Below are 18,469 nucleotides of genomic sequence, written 5' to 3'. Positions count from 1 at the left end.
AAAATAAGTAACACTGAAATTCAGTTACAATTTGGAGTCTGGTAATTGAAATCCGTGGACTGCAGGCTGCCGTATGAGTCGCCGGTCAATAGAAAAACACAATGGGACCCTCACAATAGCTGCCATTCAATGGTCTTAAACGTTCGGAGCCAAATGGAAATTTTAGAGCTCGTGAAACTACCAGAGGTAACTTGATTTTTTTGTACTAATAGCCGCTTGCGAAACGATTCCGTTTAACGACACCGTATACGTGTTATCCATGAAGCCACAGCGCTGAATACTGATCAGATTATGAAAAATATCTACCACACGAATCAAGAAAATCCTATATGGAAGCCTCTGGTTTAAAACTAAGTAAGATTTTCAGACTGGCTTCTGTTTTCTTTAAATTTCACGAAATCTGAAAAATTCCAAATTTATGACACTGGTAAATCTGATTGTGGCGGCGTAATAAATAGTATAAAGTTTCTATATTTCATAAATACTTAAGGATATCTCACTCACTAGGTACATTAAAAACACCGCGGACTTTTATTTTACCTTTTCTCTAAAATTGAAATCAACATATGAGGTGGTTTTTTACGAGTTAATTATAATAAACTAATCGGACCTAATTATGAAATTAAAAAATGTATGTTCTTATTCCCCTTTTTTGATATTTTCGTATGGCATATGTACTGAACATGTGAATATTTGCTGCTGATATTTAAAAAGCCAATCAGTATAAGAACGAGAAATTTATTAATATTGCAAATATTCTGATTACATCATCAACTATATGAATTATACAACTTAAATACAAACTGATATTCAATATCGAAGTAAACTATTGTGTACGTCCTAATATCCAATATCCAGCTAGAGGGGTACAATATGGACAAACCGCAACAATATGGGTTATACAATATAATGCAGCATCTTGGAGCCCCGAGCCAGGATACAATGATATCCCGTTCTGGTTAGCGTGAATAAACAAACTTTGGATGATGGGCCCTACTATTGGCTACATTACAATGCGAGTTCAAAGTGGTGGATTTGGGTCTAATGGTAAAGACCGAATTGGAGGTATGGGATTCGTCGTCAAAATGAATGAGGTGATTCGTCGTCAAAAAATAATACAGTCCATAAAGAAGATGTCGTTATTAAACCTTGTAATAGAAATGCTGGAACGGTTCAGCCTACAATATCTTGCCTTTCGACAGCCGACTCCTTTTATTACAGCCCTAATGAAGTGGATATGTTATTACAGTAAAATACTAAATTTAGGAATGAAGAGAGATTCTACAGGATCACTAATTGCTCAAAACACATCGTTTGGATGGATTGTTTCGGGAATTGCCGATATAGTTATCGACACGTGCACTCACATGCATCAGTTCGACAATCTAAAAGTTGGAGGAAAACTAATCCTTCTGTGAGTAAGAAATTGTATTCGAATACGTCAGTTCGTTCGTGTCATCCAATTTCCTAGGTGTTGAGAGTGATCCAGTGTTGCCTATGCCTTACAAGCACACTAGCCAAGTTAGTGGATTTAATAGATTCTGTAGAATTCCTCCAAATGTTATAAATAATATTAATAAGGAAGCGAACTGTACAAATAAATATGTCAATTGTTTTAGTTAGAAATACAGAAATAATAGTTACATAGATAAATAAGATTTGTTTCATTATATAAGAAATATTGGTGATTTGTTTTAATTTGTGACTCACATTGCATATTTGAGAGCTATCAGCTCAACCAATATATAGTTTTTAGTTTATATAGAATACATTGTAGTTATATAGTCCTAGTAGGTGCAATTTGTGCTGTTCACTAGATAGATTGTTTTGTTAATTTCCATCATGCATATTTGTGTAAGTCCCTGCATGGTGGGCGGTAGAGGACATTCCTTCAGGATGTCCTTGGTGGGCGGTATGTCTAGGATTAATGTTTTACTGGCCACCGATAAAAAAGAAAGACATTGTTTTATTCTTGATAAATATTACCGCCGATTGTTTCTTTGATAAATTCATTGTTAATTTGAAAAAGTCAATATAATTTCATTTCATTACCACTATATAGTTTTACTTATTGCTGACCAAAGATTTTGGCCAGTGAGTCTTCGCTAAAATAAGAGTTCAAGCATCTATAGGCTGCGGGAACCACTTCCCATCAGGTGGGCCGCATTACAGTTTATTTATTTTATTTTAACAATCCAATCAAATTAGAAAAATCAAAACAAAAACAAAAAGGTCGTAACTAAACATAAAGTTTAAAATTAAGAGCCATTAAACCATGCCTTGGATACAGTGATAATGAACTTCCAAGGAAGTTCGAATTGAATAAATCAAGCTCGGAGCATGCAGCCTATTATTCTATTTAGCTTTCTAGCTAATCTTACAAAATAACTATTTTGTCTATAGTTACAAGCACAAAAAGGTATAGTTAGAAATGCAGGTACTGCACGATTGGGTATTTTTAAGTTTATTTTACCTAATAAATTTGCTTATAAATTTATTGAATAAGCGATTTTTAAATTGAAATGAAAACATTGAGTCCGCGCTATTAAAGAAAACCCGCAGAGACGCAGTTATTGATAGTTGCACACACTAATTTCGTTTGACGGACTTGACCTTTGATATTGTCGCATCGCGCCGTGTCACTCTGTCTTGTCGCATAGCTACAACACCGGATCTTATTCTTCTTATCGATTGTATTACTGTCAGATTTTATTCAAGTTGCCTTAAGGACGCCGGATAAAAGTGATTTTCATTCGAGAGATCAGTGGTAGCGTCGCCACTGCGGGCAGTTACCGGCCTCGGCCACCTAACGAGCATAACATATCATTTGCGCCGTACTAGTGTGAAATCCGAAATGCCTGCTGCGGTAACGATGTGTTCTGTTTGTAGACTTGCGCTCGTTTTGCCTCGCTACAGATGTATTTACTTCTACTAATGAATGAATGAAGGAGTGTGTATAATTCATAATTATTCTGCCAGAGGTGTTTGTGGTATCAGAAATTAACTGTAGCATTACAGAACAGTTATAAAATCTATCCTTATGAAACAAATACCTCTACCGCGTCTACCTGTCTGTTCGCGATAAACTCAAACACCAGTTTATTATGTTTTTACTCGACCGAAGCCGGAACGGACCGCTAGTAAAAGATAATATGGATCAATGAAATGTTTCAACATAACACGAAATATTTATAATCTTTTTTTGCATTTCTTGTGAAAAGGAATCTAATGTAATGCACTGCTCCTGCCCATCGATAACAGCAATTATGCGAACAGAATTATCAACGAATAAGCGCTTTGTGCAGGGTTCGTATAGAAGTAGAGTATTTTATTAAGTACACCATGTGTGACTGCGACTAGTCGTATCCAGTATTAGAGGACTATAGGCCATTCGCACCACGTGACATTCTGAAGCTTATGCAGTTCTTCTTCAGAAATCCCAGTGCAGATGAGTAAGTCATGGGGATAAGTATAAAAGAGTAGGTATATAAGGATCGACGTGCGACATTAATATACTCCGCTACATGATTAGGGCCACACAATAAGTTACTTGAAATGATACTACTGCTATGATTGTTGAAACTATTTCCAATTTTTTTATCTAATTTTTATATTTTTATGTCATTATCAATTAAGGTATTATTATCAATTTGTGGTATAGGAGGTAATATCTATGGCAGGGAACAGAGTAGTAATGGAAAATATTCCATCGACAAGAACCTCGTTCATATGGGTTCTGTAATACATTTATTACCAGGTTTTTTTTTCTAGACAAATAAACCAGTATATGTTGAGCAAGCATTTATTAACTAACTAGGCTTACAACTAATATAATGAATGAACACATCAGAAGGGTGGCAGCCAGACTTCGAGGTCTTGACCAAACTCCAGCTTCTTGCGGAGCGCGGCCTCGAACGCGACGTCGCGGCCTGCGTCTCGTGGTCCCTGGAATCATTTGTCACATCTAGCTTTCGCCCATGGGAGCAGTTATGTTCTGGGATGAAAGAAGATTGGTTGAGTAGATAATGCTTGAAGTGGTAATAAACAAACTTACTTTCGTGTTTAAAATATTAGTGGCGATTGGGATTATATACTTTTCTTTTCATGCATTTCATATTTTGTCTACATACTCAGTCCATGATAGATAACTTTTCGTATAAAAGCACCCCGAAATTGCTGAAAAATTAAGCAACATAATAATAATAAAACTTCAATATATTACGATTGCTTAGATCTTTTTTCATAAAATTGAAAGCACTGCACGCTATTTCACTATTTAAGATTTTTATTTCTAATTCGCTGCTCCAATCAATCAGTTATGTTCCTATGTATTTATACTTCTGGACCCTTTCTAGATTGGCCGGGAACTCTTTTGTTAAAATTGCCGCCTGACTTTCCAGTACAACTTTCGTCTTCTGCATAGAAAGGTATTCTGAATAATTAACGTAGCCAGACTATCTGGCTGCGACCCTGGCAACAGCAAGGACGTTGATACATTACTTTTACAATCACCGTCATCTACTGGCAAAAGTCGCATATATACTTATGAACACAATGTTCATGCATTCGAGTCGGCATCTGTGAACACAATGTTCATGCATTCGAGTCTGCATCTGTCATAGTTAGGCTATAGTGTGGAGCCTACATAAAGAAAACTACAAGAGTATCCTCTTGTAGTTTTATTTTTGTGAAAACTACAAGTCACCACCATAAGTCAGATTGGAATTCAGACTCAAATTTGTAACTACTGTGCTGAGAAGAAATGTTGATAGAATTTTTTTAGTGTTGATCCCTATCATGCCGTTGTATCATCATGGAATTTGTTTTGTCCAAAATTTAAGTTTTCTTCATTATACATTAAATACGACATGTATACGACATTGGAACGAGTAAATTTTATGCATTGGACCTTCTAATTGCTTTCAGTGCCATGGTATTGCTCTGACATCAACACGTTTTGAGAATGTCGTTGTTGCCCTTATCGTCATGGATTCACTCTCACTGTAAATTTTAAATTTTGTACACATTTTAAATTTATGAAAATTTTTTGCATAATCATTCTTACTTCATTAGTGTATAGTGTATAAAATAATCCTTAAAAAACCTTTATATCGCGTCCTCCCTCGCGAACCACTTCTCTAGCAGCTCTAAGATACTTCGATACTTGAGTAACACTTTCACGAACGTCTACTGGTATCTGAAAAAAAATGACAACATTATATACCACTTTAAAATTATTTTTAGTTGTGCGAAATTAGAACATAAATTTTAGATTTATAGTGAGTGACATTTGGAGAAGATCGGAGAGAAATTGTTGTGGTTTAACCTAATGACGACTTATAACACAAGTACACCAAAAGTTTGGCAGCTTGGTATCTGTTTTTAAAGGATTGTATTTTCAGAATAAGTACATAAGAATTTTACTTGGTCCTCATTGGGCAGTGTGTGTGGGTATATCCTAACCCACCCCCCTTGTCTCCCTACAGCCTTGTTCCAGAGGACCCCGTTGCCCCAAGCGGCCGCGCTCATCATGCGGCGGCGCGAGGCTGCTGAGGAATATCCCCCTTTCCAAGGTTCATCCACTGGTTCCGCAGACGTCAGGCTAGACGTTGACTGAAAATACAGTTTATGAAGATATACAAGGTCGCTGACTTGTACCAGATGACAATAAACACAGCGAACAGTCTGCTAATTTATTGTCAATGTAAAATAGCGAATGCTCTAAATATATATATATATATATATACATATATATATATATATATATATATATATGGCGCATATAGCGTATTATTCCAGATCGTAGTGTCTACGACCTCTACACTTATCAATAACCGACGTATAGAGTTCCAGACTGACACTAAGTTATAGCACTGTATATTAGCTCCCACCAAATCGTCAGAAGTATTAGACAAAATTACTGTACTTATATATGAGATACTTGGCCAATTTTTTTTTTTGTATTGCCACTTGGCATTAGCTGCATAGCATGGCATTTTTTTATATTTATGAGCGTCACACATAAATGAAGAAATAACAAGTACCTGGACTGACTGAATATCAGAATTATCTGGACTTTCCACAGAGGATTTTGACTCGCCCGTACTATTCTCTTCCTTATTCACTTCCGTTGTATCCTGGATCACAAATAAAATAGATATAATCAACAGATCAGAATTGGAAGTATTTTAAAAATGTATGGCTGTATTGAATGTGACTAGCTACAGCTGAATCTAGTTACATTAGTCTCAGATTAGAGAATCTGTGCCCTTTTTTTTGTTTATGATTTAAGTCTATTGTTAGACAGCACAGTCAACTCACCGCATCATCGTTGAGGGGCGGCTGTATGGTGACACAGTGTAGCGGCATGACGCGGCGCCGTCGCCTCCCCCCGGCGGTACGCGCGCGACTCGCTGATTTGGGAGGTGGAGCGCGGGGAGCGCCGCTCTCGTCTTCTGAGCTGAAGCTGAGAAATAAATATCATTCAAATTTCGAACTTTTTTGTGGGCAACTTGTGCTTCTGCTTGAATAAGTTATACAGTTAACAATAGTTAGTTGTCCAGTTCTATTCTGTACAACAGAAATCACAAAATAAAGCAAACTACCATACTTCCGCGGCCCTAGTCACATACAGGACAAGTATGTTGAGTTAGTAGCTTATTGTCCGCAACTAGCCTTGTACCTGTTAACTCTAACAGGGTTGAGCGGATTGTGCGGGTTGTGCCCCCTCAGTAGCGCGAGCCCCGTGTGCCTCATCGGCAGTCCGAGCAGGTCAAACAGCTCGTGCAGCATCGGCTGTTTTACCGTCACGTCCGCCTCGCAGTCTGCCGCTAATGCTGGAGACAAATTCACCTGGAAAATAAAATAGATAGGGCAATAAATTATAGGCCAATAACACACATTGACAAGTTCAAATAAAATAACTAATAATACATTTTTGTACCATTTCGATTGACAGCTGTTCAGGACGAAAAAGGCAGATTTTTATAATTTCCCTCGACATAGCTAATTTAGTATGTCGTAGTACAGTAAATGTCAATACATGTTATACAAACAATCATAGCAATATTTTTTCCAGTTACTTTAATATTTTACGAAAATTCCTTTGTCAAGCTCTTGCATCGCACAGACTTCTCAGACAATCTCCGACACCCATATATAATAATAAACTCACCTCAAGCAACCACGGCTTCAAGCTGTCATCGAGCAAGACATCAAATCCGTAGAATTCGAAGCAGTTCCTCGCAGGAGGGGTGCCAGTCGCCTGCGCCAGTAGCGTGAGAGTGACCAGCGCTCGGATCCTCTGCCAAACCAGCCATTCTGCTGCGCCCCAGCGGCCAGTCAACGCTCGTCTTACTTGCTTCAGTGTCCACTTACAACCTGGAAAGTAAATAAAATTCAATTTTAAGTGAAAACCATTCAAGATGTGATGCATATAGTTTCGTATCATGTTGCAAAGCAAACTTATCTACTACTCGTAGAGAAAAATAAGCCTACGATGTCCCTTGTCTATTAAATAAACCTTTATGAGGAGACTTACCTGAAAAGAAATTGTTAATTGTCCAAATAGCAGTAAAAAGTAGGAGGAGCTCTAATTTGGAGAAAAAGAAAGAACACCACAGTCACAAACTACTATTTTGTTGCTATAAAATGATGAAAAATGTCGTGAAAAGGATGTTAAAAAAACACTCACCGCTTCCTATTCGGTCCTTGCACTCAGCATATCTTGGTCCACTTTTATTCAGCGACGAATTAGTTAAATGTCTGTAAGGGTTGTGGATATCCGTTAAAGTATATTTGTCGGTCCCTGAAAATAATAATAAATTCATTGTAAATTTCGCTAGATATATATATATATATATATATATATATATATATATAGAAATTAACCTGCATCAAGAACGCAGGTTTATTTATCTTCTTATTTAAATTCTTTATTTCTTATTATCAGTTTAATGAGACATAATCATAATCCTACCCAACCAAAATTCTTCAATCAACTGTATTTCGCAATCTATTCGCTGAACTATTTATTATGAAAACTCTATAATACGAAAATAGTTCTATAAGAGATCTCAGACGACTCACCAAACCTGGCCAGTCCCTCAGCGTAGAGGTACGCAGTGAGCGGGCGGTACGCGGGCACGCACACGTACAGCCGGAGGTCGAACTTGTAGCCCGCTATGAGCAGTGGCCGCTCGATGTACCGCTGAACCACTGCTGAACTCCCGCATCGCATCTCGCAGATACTCTGGAAAAATATAATCAAATTTGATATTATAACCAAACAACTCTCAAGGCTTGCCTACTACTCCAAAAGTGGGTCTCTTTTCAACACACTTTTTTCGCATAATTTATTTTGTCCTTTGTCCTATAGTTCTTTGACATAGGTCCCGGTTTTGGCATAAGATATTTTGGCATAATAAATCTAAGGCAGTTGATTTTTGGCATACGGTTAAATGTGGCATAATTAACTTTTAGGTTAGTTTAGATTAGTTGTAAATAGTGCCTAAAATGATTATGCCATAACACAGTACGCTATATTACATTATACCATACCTATGTTTTATGCTTCTAGTGAACCGAAAGGGGGATATTACTCAATACCCACCCTGAAGAGGAAGATGCCCCGGCCCTGGCTCTGCGCAACCGGCTTGTGGATCCAGACCACGTTGCCGGCGTCTTCCTCGGTGCGCCGGAGCCGGGAGCACTCAGACACCAGCTTGGCGTACTCCAGGGGCAGGTGAAAACACGGCGGGCTGGAATTTTATTCAAAACAAAAGGAATCTTAGCCCATTTAAACAGACTCAACTTAATGCAAATAGTTTAGTAACTATTAACATAATGATTCAAAATTTTGACTTTAATGAACATAAACAAAAGTATATGCTTTCGGTATGTTGATTAGTTAACTATATATTTAGTTAGATACAGTCAATAAATAGTTGTGACTGTGAGTTCCAAACACCGTTGCATCGTAAAAGTCGAAGGAGCGATCCTTCCACACAAATCGTCCGCTCTCGTGTTGAAATATGTCTAGAGGATGAAAACACGCAACTCACTGAATAACTTCAATAAAACGGTTTTTGCATTCATATTGTGTAATATTGAGCTGGAAACTTGGGACATATCGTATCGTAAATGGCACATGAAGATATCGAATTCAGCAGCGGTGAAAGTGTAAGTTTGAGTTTGTAGTAATTATGTCTATAGATATGCTATAAGGTCAAAAATATTGCACTTAGTGTTTTATCCGTGGATAGTTGTGAGAATTTATGAACGAGGTTGTAAATCTATTAACAGCAAAATTTGTTTAAAATCAAAAGACGAAAAGACTATTAATTCCGTAAGGTTTTTGTGTTCCGCCCCACGAATTACGTTGCAATTCAAAATAATGTAACGAGAATGGTGAACCGGCTGATTTAAAAGGGAGGGATCACGGCACGACTCCTTGAATTCTCCCTAAATCTCTGTTGTAAAAGTTAATAAATTCTGTAATGCCGCCAGGGAATTCAAATTGGAACGATTTGCGATACACACGGGGGAAAATCAATTCAGTTTGTATTCATTTTTAAAATAAAAACTGGTGAGGTTCTGATCATGAAATAATTTAGTCATCATCATCATCTTTATTTCTAGTAATTGAACAGCCATCTTTAAATAATAATAATCAAGTCAAATATTATAAGATTTAGAAAATCGAATATGAACTAAGGTTATTTAAACAATAGAAATAATGATGCATTTAAAATAATTTGCCCCAGATTTGCCCCAGTTGCAGAATGCGCTTTCATCGAGCACTTTACGAGTGACATGAGCATTGAATAAGCAACGTCATTGGAGACCCTGGGGCCAAAGTTGAAAAACAAAAGTATACTGTTGGTTTAGACACGCGATTGGACGGTACCACTAGGGTAATTGGTTTAAATTCACTGTTCATTAATAGGTAGATACGATAATTTTAATACCGCGACCTTTCACCTTCGCTGCAGGAAGATACGACCTTACAGGCGCACTTGAACTATGATATTATTTCCTGTGACTGCATTGAAAGCGCATTTAATTATGCTAATTTAACTGATTTATTGTCATAGGTCCTAAGCACGTCATTGTTATTATAAGTTTACGACTGTTGTTTTATCAACAACGAAGTTTTGACAATTAAGTGAAATTTAGTTTTCATTAAGGTGCTCTTCCACCAGATTTGAGAGGTAGATAAGCGGTGTAACTAGTTTCAACAACATAAATACATTTTGAAAGTTCCCTATGGTCGCTATATATGTCGCTCAAAACATATATAACTTATACCTTTCTATTATGGTAATCGTGAACCACAAACTTATAGATTGAGTTCGTAACTAAATCTAAAGAACATCAGAAAATATGACACACATTCAGAACGTAACGACGACGCTCTGTAACTTTGTAAAAAGTTTATGTCTCCAAATTCAGCGTGGTATAACCATTACGTAGTGTACAGTTTTATTTTGTGGAAAATTCGATATCTTCGGTGTAACTCTATAAAAATTGAGCTTATGTCGTGGAACACGCAATATGCACGTGGCTCTGTTCGAATAACCGATGACTGGGCGATTGACTTGTGTTGTATCGAATCAGTCTAAAGCGAATTATTGAAATAAATTGTAGCAAGGATAAAATATAAGTATTATTAATATATATTATATCAAATAGTTTTGTAGGTTTATAAAAATATGGTACGACCATTACAAACATTCGACAAGAAGCGAAAACAAAAATATCTAAACTAGATAAATAGTAAGACAGGGATTAGCACAGCAGTGATATATATTTTTATAATTTTGTATTTACAAAATAATAAAAGCCCAATTTCCTTACGGGGAAGGAAAACATACACATAACACAATAAAGAAATAATAATCAATACGATTTTGTTTGAACCTTATAATACGATAGATATAACACTTCATACTATTTCTCCCACCAGCAATCTATATTTGGAAAAATTGCTGTCTGCTTTTGTTTCGTCCTAAATTTAGACAGTAAATTGGTTCGAGGTAAAATATTTAGGGTAAAGTGATTTATTTGTAAGTTATCGGGGCCGTGTTTCATTACGCAAGTTTTTCTTTCTACTAACGAGACTGGGTGACCCTAAAGGGTCATAGTCATAGGTAGATTCTTACCGTTAAATATACTCTAGCTAAGGATATGCTATAAATACTATAGAAGTGTTGTTGAAATTATTGTGGTATATTTATTTAGGCAAATTGCAAGAAATGGCTATTCAATGGTATTATCAGATTTATGGTATTCGCAAAGTCAAGTATTATCTCTATTCGCCGTGATTGGCATGCCAATCACGGCTGTAATAACAAGGGACATGCATGTCCCTTCCTTGTTATTATTACAGTCCAAATCAGGCCTCCTCTCCCAGCTACCTTAGTAAACTTCTTCATATTTTGCAGCAAAATCCAGGACAGCCAGCGAAATCCATCTTTACGCAACGCTGAAAATTTTCGTCTTATTTCTCATACTGTGTTCTCATATCTCAGGTCATATTATAGGTATTTCCTTTCTCTTTTACTATCGCCCCCATCTTTTGTCTTTTATTCAAATATTTATGTAGGTTTATGACTGATATTTATATTCACAATTTTATGTTTATTTGTCTACATTAATCTGTGTACATTAATCTTTCCAAAAGATAACCTGGAAGAAATTGCACAAAAGGCCTTCTCGCTGTTAGCAATGTACAAATAAGGTACTGTTGTATTATACTTTTATTTTACGATGCCAAGTTCTGGGGAACTTGTGGAAAGCAAACATAATTTATTAAAATATATACAGTTCGTAAAATTAAAATTTCATTAGAAAACAAAACGGAAAGTAGCATTAAATGGGCATTGTAAATTTTACTGAGGCACAAATGTTTTCCAAACAGGATATCCGCAATTTCGCTGACGACTTTCAGTTCGTCGAAAAAAATAATAAACGTAATCCTTCCGGGTATTAAATTTTGTTACTGCAAACACGACTAGCAATTTCCCCGTAGTTCGTCATTTGCACGGAAAAATAGGTAATACTTATATAGAAAGAAAACAAATAAGTACCTTTGTAGAACAGTTTAGGTCGATATTGCAATTGATATTTCTTGACTAATGATTTTGAGGCGTGTGGATCTCTCTCTAGAGTGAAACAGATATCTTGCTCCGTATGTCGTACGAGGCGACTAATTGAAAGCCTTGTTAGCTAAGAAGCAATAACAGCATTCATTGATTGTCATAATAGGCAGCCGGCCGACAAACCACACTTCAAAATCTTAAAGTATACTTTTAGCAGACCCTGAATGTGACAGCCCAAAAGTGTAAGTAGAAACACGTTTGGATGATAGAATGAGAGAGAGTGGGAAAGAGACGCCTAGGATTGATTTTAGCCATTGATGAATTGAAAAATCAGGCGTCCACCAGAAACAAACCAGAGCAAACGACAAAATATATGGAAAGAAGATTGATTAAATTAATTGAAGTGAAAAGTACATGGTTCTAACTTGATTATCTTTTTGATTACATAATTATTTTAAAAGGAGTTGTTTGTGTTTAGTTCGACTAAACTCCATCCTATTCTATCGGATCTCGAAAATTTTGAAATGGTAGCTTATGGTGTGCTTGATTTTTAAATTCAAGCTTCTTTTTTATTTCAAATTGACTGATTACTTAATTAGGTAACAAAAAAGAAAGGCAAATTAACCAAAAATTGCGAAACTGGTGTGAATTTTGTAACTTTCCTGTATTTTGAGGGCACGCGTAAACTTTTTCAACAAGGATAACTCAAATATTCATTACTATTATTCTTAACTTATTTATCATCACGTTTTAGAAAAAGTCGCTGTTTTGAAAACTTCCGCACCGAGTGCCATCAAGGAAACAAGACGAAGATTTTTATTTACCATTTACGTCCATTGCATTATTTCAATTTGTAATAAACATGTCGAATGTGTCCATGATTAATAAATATAGCAGTAAGCAATGCGGCAATGGGTAATAATTAAGTTAAAATGGTTACATTCATTAAGATGTGAAGTTTCAATTAGGACTTTAAAGTAACTAAAAAATCGAAAGTTATTCAAACTCTATTTCTTTTGTAAGTTTATTATTTTTATAAACCCAATGTTTGTTTTGTGTTTGTGTAATATGCATGGAATAAACAAACATGCTAAGAATTAATTGAAAGACATGGAATCGGAGCGAACTACGAGCGAAAATCTTCTAAAATCTAGGTAGGCTTTAGAGTCAACCGAAAAATATTAAGATGTCTTTATTTTTGTGTTTTAATTAAGATGTCTTTATTTTTTGGGTTATACTATGTATTTATATTAAGATTTAAAACAGGTTCAAGATTATCAGAAGTACCTTTTTGTTGCTAATTTTTTCGCAAATGTAAAGTTGCACACGCAGTCACAAAATAAATGCTCAAACAGAATACTAATCTTGATTAGCACCTTGAAGAACTTTTTTTATTGTTACATTCTGCCTATAGGACCATCTCAAAATCCGTAATCAGGGTATCGAACCATACCATTCATTATTTCCTTGTCCCGCAAGACCTTTAATCTTTGCCAAATTTCAAGTCTCTGGGTCAACGGAAAATTTAGATTTACTTGCGAAGAGTAAATAAATTGTAACTAAGTAGGCAAACGTTTACTCGGTTGTTTATCGACCTTGGTATTGACTCCACATATTCCATACCGATTTCTTGATGAATTATTATAAACATCGAGAACGGGAGTCGTGAGAAGTGCGTGGTGAGTGGGTCTCATCATGCACCTATCTAGTTTTCTCCTACTATCTAGTGTCCTAAGAGATGAAAGATATAAAAGACCGAGTAGACAGATGTAAGAGATGATCGTCGCGCAGATATCACACAACGAAATGAACCTTTAAATTTATTGAATGTTTTATGACGAGTATTAATTATGATTACCTGAAATCGTATATGGAGCCGTAGACTCGTCGCATACACCGCAGCAGTCTTGAGAGGCCATCTTTCCGGCATATTGACCCTCCCTTCGGGATGTGATTCATAAACTGTAAACCATTTTCTTTCAGGTCAGTAAATAAAACAATATAATATTAGTTCCTTACGGAAATCACAATTGTTACTTCCATTGTAGATGTAGGTACATCATCGTATAAATATGTTTAGTCTCGTTCTGTCAATGTCAAATATTGTAACGTGCGATAGTAATAAAATATTAAGAGAGGTAGTAGTTAGTATATAACTATCGTTACTATATGTATAAGGTACATAGGTACATAGGTACATATAGGAAGTTTATACCAGGGAATCATGACGAGTGTAGATAGCAATACCTGCCCATCGCCTAGCGCTTTGTAGCATCCGGCCGGGAAGGAACTAGTTCGCCACCAAAGGTTCCATCTCTCCTCGTTGCCGCTGTATCCCTGGTACATGCGCCAGCCACGTTCCGCACAAACCTTACGATATATTTTTTTAATATTTTATCAACGACGAATAGTTTAGGAATATACAATTTCTTTTAATATCTATTCTAATATTTTAAATATAAAGCCTACTTTTAGGTTAATTTTATCTACAACAGCAACAATGTCAAATGTCCTCAACATATTGTTTTTGTTTTAATATTCAGGTTTAGTGAGTAGCCGGACCGACAGTGTATGGTATTGTAACTATGATTCTTCTAGATGGCTCATTCCTCACAATTCCAGTCACGTTTTGTGTGTTTGTACAAAATGCTAACAGCCTATGTAACAACTCATTACACTGTTTAAAAATACATACTTGTAATAAATCACTACAATAACTAATTCATGGACTAAATTTTAAAGAACTTTATGCTTTTGAACAGTTGTGGTGTGATTATGCCTCGACAATTTTCCGCATCCTATTCTGTGCGTGCATATAAATTGCTTATTTGTTGTTTTTAAGTTTATGGCAATTTTATTTCGACTAAATCATCGATTTATAAAATAGTCCAGATTATTATTTATAGCTACACAACTCAAACAAGTACTATGTAAAAAGTGATGTGAAAAAGAAGTTACAAGATGAATGGAAAATGTGCAAAAGGAACAACACTACTTAGATAATTAAGTGAATGAAAAAATAACCTTTATAAGCAAACTGGGCCCCGATCCGTTATCATTAAGCCGATAAATAAATGGCTCATCGTTATCGTAGCACCCATCCATGGTCTTCCAAAATATACCTAAAATAAACATTCAATCAACATTCTGCGTCGATTATGTTATCGGAAATAACAGAACTCACCTCTCATAGCGAGCTCATGCTTCCTACGCGAGAGCCTCGGAGGCATAGGAGTTATCTTGTTCATGTCACCCCATTATAACGAAAATATTTTGAAACACGTGAGATTTAAATCCAAAGAGGTGAGGCGTGACGTCTGCCCGCCCGCCCAAAGCACACTGCTTAGCCGATTGCAACAAGGCACAGTAAGGGTAGGACTACACAGTGTCGTGACGTTGCTACGGGGTTGCTAAGGAGTCATAGGTAAGGTCGAAGGTAAGATTTTTTCGAACTATGATTAGGGCAAGATTGATGTTTCTTGCTAGTAGGCTCATGCAGCCTACTAGCATGTTGCTAAGCGCGTCTTCAATGATATAACTTGATCATTCTCTAAGTATTTATAAGAATGATACTATAGCTACTAGACTTAAATGTACATGAACCCTAACTTAGACTAACCCAGTGATTTATAGCCAAGCTTTCGTGTCATGAGCTCGAGGTCTGTAAAAGCTACGTAACTACGATAATGCATATTGTTTGAGTAATAATGACGCGGCATTCTCACTATTGAGGCTATTTCTACATATTGCGTTTCTAAGAGACATCAGGTACCGATTTTCCATAATACCGCAATTTATGAGATGAGTATGAGACGATTAAAATTTAAAATACAGGAGCCTTGCTCGACCAAAGGAACGATACTTCGTTTTTATAGAATTTTAAGTAGTTTACATTCAAGTTTCCTGGACTCCATACTACTATAGGTATTCATTGTCAATAAAGCTCAACTGATAAGTTATAAGGCAAGTCAAGACATTAAGATGTGGCTTTTAGAGTAGGTTTAAGTAATTAAACTTAAAGTAATCTCGTCCCTTATATCCTGTAACCCAGTTTGAAGATAGCGTGCGGGGCGGTATTCTACTATCACATATAAATTGTATGTGACCTACTGCACAACGCAGAAGACTTGAAGGAGCTCAATTTCACTTATTTTGTATATAATACTAGCGGCCCGCCCCGACTTAACTCGGGTAAAAAGTAGTTTATATCACTCCTGATGACTTTTTTTTTCATCAAAATCGGCCCTGAGATAATATTAATATGGACTAGTATGGATTAGGCACTTTCATATGCTTGTTGTTTCACGTTATTTTACTGTAGATATGCGTTTTAAAGTCTCAACTTCCAGACGACAAAAAATAGAAAATTGCTGAAAAGTTTATCTGTTATCCCATAATGACTGTCATAGCCCCGTCAGTTCAAATAATCACAAAATGGATTCAAATGGTTGGGAAAACTTAGACTAACTATCGGCATAAAGTTAGCCAAGGCTAGACAATACGGAAATAGAATAAAGGAAAATACTCATGTAATTTTTTTATACCAGAAACATTAAATTTTGGTCAGTATTATATTCAGTTGGTTATATCACAGAAATTCCTATCTAAGTAGTTATATGCATTCCTTACACACTAAATTTCGAACATGACCTGACCATATGGTCATTGTAAATGGTATTGTGCTTATCAGACGTGTTGGCGTATATATCTCGATTATTGTCCTGTACGAAAAATAAAATAATTTCTTGACTTGTGTTGCAGCAACTAAGATAAATTACCTTGGTCGTTGTCGTATTTTTGTAACGTCTGTGTCCCAGTTAAAACCTGTTTGACATTCGTAGACAATTGATAAAAGTACTTACATGCGTTACTATTTTTTTATTCAATTTGGTATTTATTTTAAGAGTATTCTTAAGAATAATTTGTTCTGCTTCACTGTCTTCTGTTTCCTTAACCTATTTCAAATAATGCAATTTATAAGTTAGTGTGCCCAATTATTAATTTTAGCTTGTGAAGACGACGTTATTTTTTAAGATCGTAACTAAAGTTCGTAAAGTTTTTAAAATATATTTGAATATTTGTGTTATACATCCTATTCAATTCGGGATGTTTTGAATTATTGTATTTGCGTGTGAGCAGTCACCAAATAGTTCTACTAAAATAAAAACATAAATAGGCAGCTATATGGCTCTCTCAGAAAAATATAGTCGACATCAGAAACTTGAAGGCACTTATTGTTTGTAAACTTTTTTTTTCAAAGAATCTCTTCATAGTCTTATTCTTCTTGGCTGAGGGTTGTGGTCATTACGTGGAAGAAACACACACAACAACTTTCTTGGCACTATTCATGGAGTGGTTTGCCATTGCCTTCTCCATTTCACACACAAGTTAATAATCAACCTGTGTGCAGAAACGTGCACACTGCACCCATGAGGAAACCCTCATGATGTTATCCCTTAATCTGAAGCAATTGGTGGTCTATGATAATTACTATACATGAGTCAGATTGGTATACAAACTCGTGTGGCACTAGGCAACCCTTTCGATCCTCAGGTCTTAATCTCTCCATTTCAGATTTCTGCTGAAATAAGTAAATGTAAAAAATAGAAGTAGGTAGTGATGTTATTTACCTATGCATCAATATGTGTTTATTCTTCTTGATCTTTATACTTTTTTAGTTAACACCTATTAATAATTCCTATGAAAATAATTAGGAAAATAATAATCTAAGCCACTTGATGCGTATAAAATCAAATCATTTTGACATTGAACCAAAGATCATGGTAGAGAGTACAGTTACCTAATAAGGTTATATTTGTCATTGATTAAATAAATATAATGTTGAAACCATGGATTTAATAAGTACTTCAATACCTACTAATTCCATGTTTGAAACATAAGTAGATCAGAGCACGTGAATCGAAAATTCTTAAAAAATATGTTTCCTTGTAATCTAAAACAATAACTTCAATATTATACAATTTGATAGAAAATATGATAATATATGTAGTTTATACAAATTTATTTAGAACTGAAAGTACCTGAGGACTTCGATTCAAAAATGTAATAAATCTACAGTAGTCTACGCTAGTCAGAAAATGAAATAAATTTAATTTAATTAAACTAAATTATTTATTATGCCATACATAAAAATTACACTACTTAAATATATAGACAGGACTGACGATATTTTATAAAAATATACGTTATGCAAACATAATAATCCTAGTTCTCAGTTAGTAACGCCACCGATTGAAATTAAAAAAAAAAACTTTGAATCATGGCCAAGAAAACTCTGATATTCGCCTTTCAAACAAAAAGAAACTAGATTTACTTCTAGTTCATCTGTTTGGAAGCTACGATGGAAC

The 18,469-nt window shown here is 35.5% G+C and overlaps 1 protein-coding gene across 4 annotated transcripts; it reads right to left on the bottom strand.

The window, feature by feature from the left end:
• Positions 1 to 3,800: 3,800 nt before the first annotated feature.
• LOC128670854 (probable tubulin polyglutamylase TTLL2) lies at positions 3,801 to 18,371 on the bottom strand. Of its 4 annotated transcripts, XM_053746864.2 has the most exons (15): positions 17,732 to 18,371; positions 16,964 to 17,056; positions 15,126 to 15,223; positions 14,349 to 14,471; positions 13,960 to 14,063; positions 8,612 to 8,759; positions 8,089 to 8,251; positions 7,694 to 7,807; positions 7,175 to 7,380; positions 6,683 to 6,852; positions 6,322 to 6,466; positions 6,045 to 6,137; positions 5,425 to 5,613; positions 5,105 to 5,197; positions 3,801 to 3,945 (listed from the first exon to the last, which is right to left on the bottom strand). In XM_053746864.2, exons 3-15 carry the CDS (start codon positions 15,204 to 15,206, stop codon positions 3,847 to 3,849), a joined length of 1,728 nt encoding a protein of 575 aa, XP_053602839.1. In that variant the 5' UTR covers positions 15,207 to 15,223; positions 16,964 to 17,056; positions 17,732 to 18,371; the 3' UTR covers positions 3,801 to 3,846. The 4 variants fall into 4 exon arrangements, 3 of the variants coding, with proteins under 3 accessions (XP_053602839.1, XP_053602838.1, XP_053602840.1); XM_053746863.1 differs by lacking the exons at positions 16,964 to 17,056; positions 17,732 to 18,371 and adding an exon at positions 15,286 to 15,422; XR_008404800.1 differs by lacking the exons at positions 16,964 to 17,056; positions 17,732 to 18,371 and adding an exon at positions 15,286 to 15,422 and having other exon boundaries at positions 3,811 to 3,945; positions 5,412 to 5,613.
• Between the last annotated feature and the right edge of the window lie 98 nt (positions 18,372 to 18,469).

The sequence above is a fragment of the Plodia interpunctella genome, chromosome 6, assembly GCF_027563975.2.
Source record: "Plodia interpunctella isolate USDA-ARS_2022_Savannah chromosome 6, ilPloInte3.2, whole genome shotgun sequence".
Lineage (NCBI taxonomy): Eukaryota > Metazoa > Arthropoda > Insecta > Lepidoptera > Pyralidae > Plodia > Plodia interpunctella.
This window is presented reverse-complemented; position numbering and strand designations above follow the sequence as displayed.

What these genes read in the sequence shown, in the direction of transcription:
- LOC128670854 (XM_053746863.1), bottom strand. Translation starts at nt 15,349, where the DNA reads ATGAACAAGATAACTCCTATGCCTCCGAGGCTCTCGCGTAGGAAGCAT. An exon ending in AAGCGCTAGGCGATGGGCAG is followed by an intron (nt 14,064 to 14,348) that starts GTATTGCTATCT and finishes AATGGTTTACAG; the next exon opens with TTTATGAATCACATCCCGAA. An exon ending in CACTGCCCAATGAGGACCAA is followed by an intron (nt 5,198 to 5,424) that starts GTAAAATTCTTA and finishes ATTTTTTTTCAG; the next exon opens with ATACCAGTAGACGTTCGTGA.